We start from the raw sequence: 13,211 nt of genomic DNA on the forward strand, positions 1-13,211 counted from the left end.
ACAGAGACAATAATTCGGAGATGCATCTCCGAATTAACTCTACACATAGTTCGAAGATGTATATGTGAATTTACTCTTCGAGTGTATACGATACGAAGATGCATCTTTAAATTAAATTTAAGCAAAAAAATTATATTGATGCATCCAAAGATGAATCTCCGAATTCATCTAAGTATATTTTGGGATTTTCAAAGGTGTCCCATTTTTCGGAGGGCATTTTGTTGGGCCAACTAATTTTTTTTAGTCAAAACGGCCCATATTCCGTAGTTTCACGCCTCACAAACAATGTCGTTGTTGTGCGCTTCTCCCCCTTCCTCCCATCAATTCATCGTCATTTCTCCGGCAACCGCTTCCCATAACCGGAGACTCACCGTGAGTCACGCCACCCGTCCTCGCCTGAGGATGTCACTCGACAACAACAATAAAAACAACTCTAACAGTAATTCCTCTTCCCTACTAAGTGCAGTGACCAACCTTCTATGGGGTCGGTCCCTCCCGCCAGGGCTTCTCGTCACCACCGTGCGCACCGCCTGGAACTCCACGTGGCAGCTTATGATGTCACAGCTCGCCCCCTCTGACCCCACCGGCGGGTATTCAAGACCCGCTTCTAAATTCCGATTCTCCGGTCCTCCACCCAACGGTCTCCACCTCTACGTTGGCCTGCCATGCCCGTGGGCCCACCGTACTCTCATAGTACGCGCACTTAAAGGCTTAGAAGATGCCGTGCCGGTGTCAGTTGCGTCTCCCGGCATGGACGGGTCGTGGGAATTTAAACGGGTCGGTGGTGTGGATACGGGTCTGGTAATTAGTCCTAGTTTGGATAAAGCGAATGGTTGCAAGACTTTGAAGGAAGTTTATAGGCTTCGAAGAGGTGGGTATGATGGAAGATCCACAGTGCCAATGTTGTGGAGTAAAGAATCCAAAGATGTTATATGTAATGAAAGTTATGATATTATTCAATTGTTTAATTCCGGGTTAAACGGGTTGGCCCGTAACCCGGATTTGGATCTTTCACCGCCTGAATTAAAGGATAAGATTGAAGAATGGTATCAACTGATATATCCAAATGTGAATAATGGTGTTTATAGGTAAGGAATTGAGACTTGTATGATAACTATTGCCTCTTTTTTTCAATTGAATTAGTTATTTATGCAATTTGCATTGCAGGTGCGGCTTTGCTCAGAGCCAAGAAGCATATGATAGAGCGGTAAATGAGTTATTTTGTACATTGGATAAGTTGGAGGATCACTTGTCAAATTCTCGTTACTTGTGTGGAGACACGCTCACACTGGTTGATATATGTCTGTTTACTACTTTAATCCGGTTTGATATTGCTTATAATGTTCTGTTTAAATGCACCAAGAAGAAGTTGTACGAGTATACTAACTTACATGCCTACATGCGTGACATTTATCAGGTGATTGTTTTGCCCAAACATGTTTAGATTTAGCCATTGTGTTGTTCAATTACTAAGATAGTGTGTGTTTTGTGCCTTTGACAGATTCCTAAAGTCGCAAACACTTGTAATTTTCAAGAAATCATGGATGGTTACTACAAAACTCTTTTTCCTCTCAATCCAGGGGGAATTAGACCAGTGATACCTTCAACTTCAGATCATGAAATTCTTTACAGGCCTCATGGCAGGGAATCCCTTTCATCATCAACTAAACCGGTGTAGTGAACGAATCCTTCATCCGATGGTTCTTATTCTGTATGTAAGAGGATGATAATCTACAATTTAAAGCTTTTAGGCATTGCAAGTAGTATACAGCAAGCATACTTATTAAAAAGAGTTATCGTGTACTGTTTATACCAATTTTTTAATGACATCATGTTCTGTTTACGTACTTTGTAATGTGAGATTTTATCAATTTGCACCTAGAGCCAAAATTTGCACCTTTTGCTACTCACCAATCTTTCATCTCTGGCTGAGCCCCAGCTCAAATCAAATGACTCTTCTGAAGATCATTTCAGTTGTACCAGAATGACGTTTCATTGGCACTTAAAAATTACTATATATTTTGTTGATGTAAAAGGAAAAATGGTTAAATGTAAAAGGAAAAGTCCAAAATCAAGAAACATACACTAATAATAATTTGCAACATGATATTTTGTTGATGTACGATTAAGGTTTAAGGTTACAAAGCCTTACGATTACAGCAGTTACATATATCTTCACAAATCCCAAACTGAAGATACAAGTATCTTAACTAAGGACCAAAACGAAGGTTAATCCACTTGTCTTTTTTGGAAAACACTGTCTAAACTTAACAAAACTGTACAAAGTAACTACTGCCCAACCACCATGGGTAAGATCCCTGAAGCAGGTTGGGTCTTGTCACGGATAAAAACCATCAAATGGATCCTGAAACAAAGAACAAAAACTAATTATGCAAATCTCACATCAATAATGGCAAGTTTGTTGGTGTCTGCATGCATGTTGTGTGAATGGATGTAGCCAATGGAAGAGTTCCACTAAAATGGATGTAGCCAATGGAAGAGTTCCACTAAAATAAAATGAAAGCGATCAGATCAAAGATATATGCACATTATTAAACCCCGCACAAAATAGTTGCCTCCCAGTTTCTACAACAAAGTATATTAAATTTAAAAAGCTAAAACTTCCAATTTGATATGTAACCGAGGCCTTTTCAACTATCAATCCAGTAAAAGATTAAGTAAGAACAGGCTGGGGAAAGCGTAATGAATAATGATCATTTGGCTCAAATTTGAAATACAAAATGCAAAACAAAAGTTAGCAACAAATTAGAGGAAGGACGTGGCATAAGAATTAGCAAATCCAGAGAAAAGATAAAGCCGTGGCATAGGAATTAACAATATCCAGAGAAAAGATAAAGACAACTATTTAGGGATAAAAGTTAAAAAAGAATAAACACTATTCATCGGTGAGAAATTGAACCTACCGTTTGATCGCTTCATATTCCTGCAGAACTTACTGCCGCATTTGCACTCGAACAGTTTGACAGGTTGATCATGGTCGTCAAAGTCAATGCCATAATCCTGTAGAAACACCATAAACATAAAGCTTCAGTTTAGAAATAAATGATTTTAAGAAAGTAAACTACAATAATGAACAGGCACTTATTAATATAAATTTACTAAATGGTCTGCAAACCAACCAATGTACATATCATTTTTCAATCAAGTAGCCATGAAAAGTAGGAATTGATTTCAACCATAAATAAATTATCTCAACCATGTTTTTGTTGCTAAGTTGTTCACAACTTGAAAAAAAGAGTATTTAATAAGCAACGTCAAGAAGTGAAGATTTAGAGACAATACAAGACCGTTCACGAAAAACCATATTACATAACAAAACTTACCCAAGTGAGTTCTTCCTGCGCTGCTATTTTTCTGGAAGAGAAAAGAGCAAGCTGCGCATTTCAAAACATCAAAAGCATTGGTAAGCAAAATTGCTACATAGTTTAGTGCCGCAACAAAAGGTAAGTAAATCAGCTTTTCGGACTTCAAGGATTAAGTAGCTTCTCACATGATAGTAATAACGATCTGGACACTCGATTTGAATTGGTACTTCAACCAAGTTTGCATCAGAACATCTGAAAAATTAAAGAGTAGTTACAGAATTCTCTAAATTACCAAATAACATTTAAACATTTGCCAAGGCACTGTTTGGCAGAAGTCAAGAGTTAACATAATACAGTTTTAAGTATTGAATCGTCTACATGCACAAACAACCATTAGAAGCATGCGGGGTAATGGAAGATTGATCAATTCATAAGCAGTTAACAATATTTTGTATATATACCTATTTTTTATATATACCAAGTTAGATTATACAGCCTAGCTATGAGATAAGTAATTATATAATGTAGAAAGAACATACAAGAAACCAAGCCCAGTTTTATAGAGATGGGAATAACAGATAAACAGTTATTTATGCTGGCAAGATAAGGAAGGTAAGTTAGATCGAGGATATTCCAACAGTTTGGGGTAGGGAGAGATTCAACCATTAAACGAATACTGTCCCTAATAATGAAAAGTGCAACCAAGTAATAATTGGCAGTTGAAACAGGGAAGTACATTAATTTGAAATCAAACCAATAGTTATTCCACATAACTTGCAAACAGCGAGTTGTTTAAAACATCGCAATCAAGGTTAGAGCAGCAGAATTTCAACTTTTTTTGCATCCCATGGTTGACTTAATTATTGTCTTTATTTTCCCTAGTTTGAATTTTATAGGGTGCCAAAATTGAAACAATGGGTGAGGAATTCAATACCTGTGATTAATAAACCTAGCAATGTTCCCAAAGGACGCTGCTTCTAAGCATAGAGCTTCTTCATCTTTCACAAATCCTGAATTCCAATCCGCGTCCAAAAGAATTGGGTAAGTAGATTTCCCATTATCAGCACATTTTATGTTCCTCTCATGCAACTCTTTTATTGTTAAGATTTCTCCGACAAACTCGCATACAAATGCTCCTTTTGGCAGGTCCTCTAAAGTACGAAGACCCCATCCTTTTCCTTCGGAAGTGAAAAATACCTAAGTTAAGAATATTAGTTAGAGAAACTACTTTAAAAATGTACTGGGGAATTTATAATAAATAGAAACGTGGATTTGGAGATACTTAACTTGATATGCACTATAAATACATTGCATAAGAACTTTTAATACAAATTATGAATCAATATTGGAGAAAATACATTTGTTTGCTAGTGGCAGAGATTACTACCCACCTGCAAGTTGCATGTTATTCCTCGCTGGATAAGGCGATTGCCACATTGTTTCCCACAGCCACATTTTCTCCAGCATTCTTTAATAAACTTTCTCTCTAAGTGTCCTTTACATGGTTCCAAATAACCATTACTCTTAGACCTTTCAAGTGGGCAATCTTTGCAATAAAAGGAATGTTGTCGAGGGTTGTGACTGATAGCAATGCACTCTTCCAAAAATTCTTCCTTCAGTAGGCCTTGAGCAGTATATGCAAATCCACCCCCAGTTTTATCTGTACAGGCACAATGTGTTGACAACAAGACACAACTTCCTATACAAGGACAACTGTCCTCAGCCCCAATACGTGATAGAGAAATGTTAACATAAGCATCTTGAAATACAAGGTTTTGGGGTATGTAGTTGAAAGGTGATGGGGAATCATTAGTAGTTTTATTCACCCATGGAATTTGATTAATCTCTTCTCCTTTTGTAATGTCATTAACATCATGAAAAGACCTTATATCATCTACTGTAAGCTGATGATGTGGAACGACTACTAAACTGTGTAAATTTGGAGACATGGGATCCTCCGGCTGTATTCCAACATCACTTTGGGGAATATCATTTGAAATGTTCATCTTCGAAATCACTGCAGCATCATCCAAACCGCTCTGAAGGGCTGGCGAATTGGGGCCTCGAGGGGTAACCAAGGCAGAAAAAGAATTAACTTGGATTGATCCATTTGATGAGTGAGAACCCATGTCCAAATCCTTACTTCCCCCAACACCAGGAGTGCCATTAGCCTCTGAATCCTTCAATTCATCAATGGTTGGTCTTGTCTTAGAACTTTCTTGTGAGTTATCATTTGAATCAGTACTGAATTCCAACATGCAATCACACATATCCCTCAATATTTTCGCGACAGAAAAATTTGGGTCAGTGATTTTGTATGATCGCAGACATCTATCCTCCATCATTTTCAGAAGCTGTTCCTGAGTAGGCATGCAAAAATTTGGTCCTTGCAGAGCTGAGCTGTAGCTCAGAGAAAGTTTTACTTCTCCCTGAGCTGAAGAGGCTATCACAATATCAGAAGCCACTTCTTTATCTCTAACTCCATTTTTGTGCTGTGATGATGTCTCAGAGACATGGCCACCTTGCTTTCTAGTAATACCACTCTTCATTGAATGCCTTGAACTTGATGGTTCTTCATTGAGAAAGAAAAAAAAAACAAGATGAGTTCATTGGCAACAAAAAAACTAAATGATAAGTAGAAAAACAATAATGAAAAGGAAAAATAAATGAAATTAAAGAGATTCAGAGGCCAAACCCTGACTCATAAAATAAAAGCAGTGCATACCATAGACATTATGCATACTGTATAGAAATTCATAAATCAGTAAAGGGTTGCTTATTGCGCATGCCATATAGAGCATATGATCAATGCATCTCACTTTAACCAGTTTCAGTTGATAACATGATACAATTATGCAAAGGTAGGGGATCAATATCATATAAACTACAAATTTATGCATTGACTTTATTCTTTTCAAGTACTGTGACAACTGACAACAATGATTTTTTTCTGTACTTTGTTAGAATAAGTTTACAACTAATTTACAATACTACAAACCAGATACCTATGTTGTTAATAATCTCGGGTAGGGTTGCAAAGCACCGAACCCTTAAAATGCTATGATGGCACAGCAGATGACGGCATATCGAAGTAAACATAAATACTAAAAATTAGACTAATACACAAAACTAAAGCAATAGCAGTATAGAGAAATAAAACAGAACTGAACTAAAAGTAGGAAGAAGAACAAAACAATTATGTGGCAAAAGCAAAAACATTACTCTTCAAAGGGATTGGATTTAAATTTATACCCTTAAAAAAAGACAACAAATTTTTTTTTAAGAGAATTCATCTCCAAAATTCTACAGCAGACACAATAGAAGCTGTTATAGCGGCTGCTACAACCATTATTGTTGACAGGAGCTAATGAACCAATAGCGTCACGCTGAACCCTACCACCACTTAGCTATTCCTCTTAGCCCGATACAGTACTTTCTACTAATTTGAACAAAAGATTACCGAGTAGATTACCGAGTTTGGATTGTAGACTGCACCACCGAATAATACATTTAGCAAAACCATAGTTGAGTGTGTGTGTGTGTGTAAGACCATAGTTTGCAAACTATAATCCAAGCATGACAATCACAACCAAGATGTGTGTGTGTGTGTGTGTGTGTGTGTGTGTGTGTGTGTGTGTGTGTAAGACCATAGTTTGCAAAATATAATCCAAGCATGACAATCACAACCCAGATGTCAAAAACAAGAAACTTGATATTAAGGAATAGTTCATTGAATACCAGGAGGAATCATTGCAATGGGAAGCTCATAATCAGGCACTTCATCAACGGGCTCATCTTTAGGTACGATCAATGCATTGGCATGAGGCATTTGGTTGCTTGGTAACACAGGCCTTCCAGGTTGAACTGTTGTTTGTTTAGCTGGAGATACTCTTTCATATATAGGTTTTCTCCCTCTAAGAGAATCTTGAGGCAATGCAGGTTGCTTTCCTCTGTCAGAACTAGCATCTGGCATGGGACCTGGACGTGCTGCACTCCTCGTGTTTCCATCAGATGACACTGCTTTGTTTTGATGCTTCTGTGCAGAGCTGCCCTCAAGTGCTGTGACCTTTTCAATGTGAGGCTTCTTTGATGGGGAAGGAGCTGAACTAGGGGAATTGATCTCTTGTCCTCTTAATCTCAACCTTTTCAAAGGTTGAACAGGTTCAACATTTATAAGAGCTTCTTCAGCCTCCGCCTCTTCTTCCTAGTCATATGAAAATACAGAATACATTATCAGCAGCTATAAGCAGACATAAAATCAATAAAGTGACGCAGATAACTTGCCAACAAAGAATGAAGAAAGTTATGTACATGAACTCTCTTGTTTTTCTTATGATGTTCAGGCTCCTGTCAAATAAAATCAGACAATAGAAGTAAGTTTGCAGAAAAATCATACATAGAGAGTATGTGTGTGTGCAGCCATGTGGAGAGGGGGTAGAAAACAAAGTGAGAAAAACACCTCAGAAGCATCGCCTTCAAATATAGCATCTGCAAGAGCTCTATAGTTGCCTTCCTCAATAAGTTCCCAGTTTTTATCATATAATTTGAGAAGTTTCTTCAACACCGGTTTCACTTGTGATTCAGAAATCCCAAGACTTGACATGGCACGATAGGCCGCTACTACTTTCGGATTGGGCGCCATCTATAATCCGTTAACAGCTCTTTTTGCAACAGACACCCAAATGTAAAACGCCCCTAAATTCCAAAAATTTCTAAGATAGAGACAAATGCACCATAAGTTTTGTGAGTAATTGAACAAGAAGACCTAAACAATCAACGAGGAAATGAAAAAAGAAATACAGTGGAAAACACAGATTTCTCATTAGCTGACTTTTTAATAACTGAAAAACTAGGCACAAAATCCAGACAACAGTTAAAAAAATAAATTAACCCTAAAAAATTATCAGCTTAACATTCTTACTAATGTAACCTTTATTAAGAAGTAGAACAAAACCCTAATCTTTCAGTGAGTCAAAGGAGGTATTCAACAACTACGTCACCCTAATCTTTCAGTTCTTGAAACTCAATGAGAACAATAAACAACACTACCTAAACTAAACTAGTTCAGCTTCGAAAAGTGATTATTTGCAAAATCACTTTTTCACAGACATTTCTGTTGATGCATGCGCTGACGGTCACAAAAAGAACATGCAATGGAAGAATCGTACATAGAAGACATTGCCTTAGCAAACTAAAACCCAAAACCACACAGTGAAGGAAAAAAAATATACATACACTATATTTCATAGCAAAAAAAAAATGAAATAGTGAAAAGAAATTAACCTAGAGAACAATCGGTGGAAGAGTATTGAGAGAGATGAAACAATGTCGTTACTGAGACAATGATCTGGTGAGCGAGATGGAGTTTCTGAAATGAGAGAAAGTGAAGAGAAATGAGAAAATGAGGAAGTAAATGTTGTGGTTAGGGTGAATGTGAAATGAAAAGGACGTGAGAGAAAATGGAAATTTGAGAGAGTGTTGAAGGTGGAAAGTTTACCTGGGTTTTCATCTGACTGAAATGCTTACTACCATTTTGTTTTTTTGGATTGTGAAATGAGAGTGGCGAAGTTTGGGGAAAATAAATAGGGCAAGAGAGTTAACTCTTTGTTTTCTATTTTATTATTATTATTATTATTATTATTATTATTATTATTATTATTATTAGAGGAGTGATATTTTTAGTCGAAGAATAAGTTATTAAGACTTACTCCACATCTTGATTGTTAATTTTGCACAATCTAATGACTAAAAATAATAAGCAATTAAATGTAGAGAGAAAAAATTATTATTATTATTATTTACAATTTATAATTGAAAAAAAATTTCAAATTATAGGATCGAATTTGGTGAGAAATTTGGTGAGAGAAGGATGATTCTTTCGTGAGAAATATGAATGATGCGCATATTGTGTAATTTACATTCTTCCGCTAAAAATTTCAAATTATACGACCGATTAATATATTTTTATTAAATAACGGTGTAAAGAGATTAAAGGTAGTGCATTGACAATGTAAAATAATTATCAAACTATAAAATTAACAAACTATTATCTAACAACACACTACAAAATTAGCAAACTATTAATCTAAATAATGTCATGCGATAAAATTAAACTTTTAAGAAATTAAAATTGCGATAAAAGGTCAAATTTAATAGGTTGCCTCCCATTAAGCGCTTCTTTAAGGCTTGGCTCTTTAAGTCCAAGACTCTACAGTTGTCAGAGACACGTTCTCACATGGTATCTCATCTCCCAAATAGAATTTTAATTTATTGCTTTTCACAGTAAAAATAAGTGAATCTCCTAGATCCTTTTAATTCTACTGAACCATTTACAACCACTTTGTTAACAATAAAGGGATCAGACCCTCTATATTTCCACTTACCGAGTAACCTTTTCAAATGAGATTTATACGACAAAATCTTTTGTCTCACCTAAAATTCTTTTCTCTCCAATTTCTTTCCAATGTGCCTTTTAGATATTCCTTTCATAGTGCCTTTTAGATATTCCTTTCATAGTGTTTACCTGGTAACATTGAGGGTTTTCTTTTTTATGTTTCATTTTCAAACATGTTGGAGACAATTTTTTCATCGTTAAACCTTAATATTAGCTCTCTTAGTGCTACATCAATGAGAGTTTTACCTGTTGCTATGAATGGTTTTTCCAACAGTAATGGGGTCTCAGAATCTTCGAACATGTCAAGAATCACGAAGTGAACTAGGAATATTAACTCATTAATTCTAACAATAACATCTTAAATAACTCCATAAAGATGGGTGATATAACGATCAACTAGTGTCAAGGTCATTTGAGTTGGCTTTGGTTCACCATAATTTTACTTCCTCATCATGGATAGATGTGTCAAATTGATGTTAGCTCCTAAATCACATAAACCATGACCAATAATAAGTTAACTAATGGAGCAGGGAATATTAAACCTACCTAGATCTATGAGTTTGGGTGGAAAATTCTTTGACTGAATGCACTACACTCTTCTGCCAAAGCGATATTTTCATCATGCTTTAACTTACGATTTCTTGATAAGAGATCTTTCATGAATTTAGCATAAATAAACATCTATTTGAGAGCTTCACAAAATGAAATATTAACATATATTTTGTTCAACATCTCCATAAAAATTTTAAATTGACACATTTCCATCTCCTTCTTTGGTTTCTTCTTCATAATTGGGTATTAATGATTTGATGTAATTCGGTAGCTCGGGATTTGTTTCATTAAAGATTTGTTTCTTGGATCTTCTGAAGGGTGAGTTTTCATCTATGAATTGGTCAAGGATGTATCCTCTAACTTCATCCTCAACTAGTACCTCATTTTTTTCTCCCTCCGAATTTTTCTCAACCTCCTTTTCAACTACCACCACTTATTTTCCACTCTTTTTCTCAACTTCGCTCGATTCTTTCTTTTCTTCACCCATTTTTGGGTTTGAAGGTACAACAACTCTATTTCTCAACTCAAAGGATTTGCAAGTTTCGTTTTTAGGTTGTCCATGGTGTTACCAATAAATCACCCAATTGAACTACTTGGGCTGCCACTTGTCGAGACAATTGACCGATTTGCATCTATAAGTTCTTTATTGACGTTTTAGTGTTTTTGTTCATGGTAATTTAACTTTGTGCCATTTTCCTTTGAGTCTTAAACATTTCCTTCTTGAGTTTTACTAACCTGTGTCAAATATTGATTGTGTTGCTTTTATGAAGTTGGCCATGGTTTCCTTAAAGGTGATGGTTTTCGATAAGGTGATTGGGGAACATGTTAAACTTCTTGATTAGCATTCAAGGTTTGAATGTTGCTCCACTTGAAATTCGGGAGATCTTTGCAATTAGGATTGTAGGTGTTGGAATATGGATTGTTCTTCTAATAGTTTGCATATTAAATTTCAACACTCTCAACGTCTGGTGTGTAGTTTCCATTTGCATGCCCTTCTCCACAGGAATCTTATCGGAGTGTTTGAACTTGACTAACATTTGCTTGGGCTAGTTGGGACACAACTAACTAGTTAGGAAGTACCTCAATTTGAGTAAATTATAAGAATAGCTTTTTGCTTCACCGCTCAATCACTCGAGTGATACTTATTCTGGCACATAATTTTAATCACTGTCTTTAACTCATCTTCAATCTTCTTTCTCAATGTACCCCTAGCCGAGGCATCGAGAAGCATTCTCGTTTTTTATTTTTAGTTCGCTGATTAAGTGTGTCATTATTTGGCCTACATATTGAACATGTCTCATAGAATTTAGCAAGATGCTTTGAAGGATCTCTTATTGCTTTCCCGTAAATTTAGTTATCTTACAAACCTGAAATTACATAATTCTTAATATCAAAAGTCACAGGATTAGCTGGTTAAAACCCTAAGGATATATGTCCAGCATCAGTTCTCCTACAATAATCTCCTAATGTTTGTCTTGCTAAAGTTGTCATCTCTTATCCTTTTTCTTTTGGTTCTTTTGTGACTTGTAGTGCTTTTCATTTTGCTCTATGAATTGTGTGTGTTGTTCTTTTGATTTATGGGTCTATCGGTATCAGTATCGAATCTGAACTTCGCATAAACAAACAAACAATATCTTAATAGCACTGCACCAAACCGAACATAATAAGAGTATAAATTGAAAAATTAAAAATTAAACTAAAAATAACTAACTAAAATTAAATTGAAATTCAAAAGTAAAAACGATGCACAAATATTGCCTTGTTGAAATTATCAATAGTTAGGGGTGGTAAAATGTTCCGCCCGCCCCATATTAAGCCCGCCAAAAAAAGGGCGGGGCGGCCAAGTTGACCAAGTGAAATTGGGCTTAAAAACCTAGTCCACCCGCCAAGGTTACGGGTGGCAGGCTTGGCCGCCTATTTTTTATTTATTTATTTTCTATATTTTAATCAATTAATCGACTTTTTTTACGCTTCTATTAATTTTGAGAAAATGAGTCTAAAAAGAGCCTTTCAATTACTGTTATGAAGAAGATGAAAGCATATAAAGACATGAGTTAATATTATGGTTGTGTGTAAGTAATTGTAGATCATAATGATAGTTAGTTCATCATTTGAAGATTGACTGGTTATGAATACACGGCTATATTGCTATCAGTTGACTTTTATTTTTCACACTTACATACTATCATAATATTGCAATTAGGGAATGTGAAGAAAGTTCACTTTTCAGTAGGTCATTACTTCATGATATTTAGCACACAATGATTTGTTACTCTGGATGATCACACTAATAACATATTTTCTTTCATGGTTTAATTCAATTAAATGTCTGAATTGTTTTAAAAACATTAAAGCTCTAACACAATTGTTAGATATACATATGAATAAATATTACTAAAGGGTGTGGGAGAATATTAATTTGAAACCATGAATCCAAATTTAATGCTACTATAAGGTTCCTAAAGTCCATGAGAAAATGAGTCAAGTAAAGAATAATTGCTTAGCATTATGATTAAAAGTTATCAAGTTTGAATGAGGGTTATAAATTTTGAATCCAAACTATTAAATGCAAGGATTACACAAGAACTTCATTGTGTTACAAATGAGAAAACAATGCAAAGATTTTCCGTATTAGGGAAAGAAATGAGCAACCAATTTAAATGTCATGTAAAGCATTTTATAGAAGTCAACATTAATCATAAGTGAACTTCATTAAAAACCATTTTGAAATATTTTACCATTAAAATTGTCTGTGGGTCCGGCAGAAGCGCGAGGCGGTTTCGTCGAGTGCGCGGGGCGGACTCTAACACCCCATTTTTACCCGACGAATATTATTAAAATCAGAGTTACAAAATTCCAACATACACATAGGATGATACAGTTCAACTCAAAACAAACGTCATTAATCGCATGTGAAACAGATACATAACATATTAAAA

The 13,211-nt window shown here is 35.5% G+C and overlaps 2 protein-coding genes across 3 annotated transcripts; one reads left to right on the forward strand and one right to left on the reverse strand.

Moving 5' to 3' along the window:
* The first annotated feature begins 239 nt into the window (after positions 1 to 239).
* Positions 240 to 1,847, forward strand: LOC131632394 (uncharacterized). Its single transcript, XM_058903145.1, has 3 exons — positions 240 to 1,088; positions 1,168 to 1,417; positions 1,502 to 1,847. The coding sequence occupies exons 1-3, from the start codon at positions 286 to 288 to the stop codon at positions 1,676 to 1,678; spliced, it is 1,230 nt and encodes a 409-aa protein (XP_058759128.1). The 5' UTR covers positions 240 to 285; the 3' UTR covers positions 1,679 to 1,847.
* Positions 1,848 to 2,068: 221 nt separating this feature from the next.
* Positions 2,069 to 8,909, reverse strand: LOC131632393 (probable inactive histone-lysine N-methyltransferase SUVR2). Of its 2 annotated transcripts, none has more exons than XM_058903144.1 (11): positions 8,824 to 8,909; positions 8,610 to 8,694; positions 7,786 to 8,021; positions 7,638 to 7,673; positions 7,065 to 7,530; positions 4,718 to 5,898; positions 4,261 to 4,523; positions 3,512 to 3,578; positions 3,345 to 3,395; positions 2,925 to 3,021; positions 2,069 to 2,365 (listed from the first exon to the last, which is right to left on the reverse strand). In XM_058903144.1, the coding sequence occupies exons 3-11, from the start codon at positions 7,966 to 7,968 to the stop codon at positions 2,355 to 2,357; spliced, it is 2,355 nt and encodes a 784-aa protein (XP_058759127.1). In that variant the 5' UTR covers positions 7,969 to 8,021; positions 8,610 to 8,694; positions 8,824 to 8,909; the 3' UTR covers positions 2,069 to 2,354. The 2 variants fall into 2 exon arrangements, with proteins under 2 accessions (XP_058759127.1, XP_058759126.1); XM_058903143.1 differs by having other exon boundaries at positions 7,786 to 8,038.
* Between the last annotated feature and the right edge of the window lie 4,302 nt (positions 8,910 to 13,211).

The sequence above is a fragment of the Vicia villosa genome, unplaced genomic scaffold (assembly GCF_029867415.1).
Source record: "Vicia villosa cultivar HV-30 ecotype Madison, WI unplaced genomic scaffold, Vvil1.0 ctg.000939F_1_1, whole genome shotgun sequence".
Taxonomy (NCBI): domain Eukaryota; kingdom Viridiplantae; phylum Streptophyta; class Magnoliopsida; order Fabales; family Fabaceae; genus Vicia; species Vicia villosa.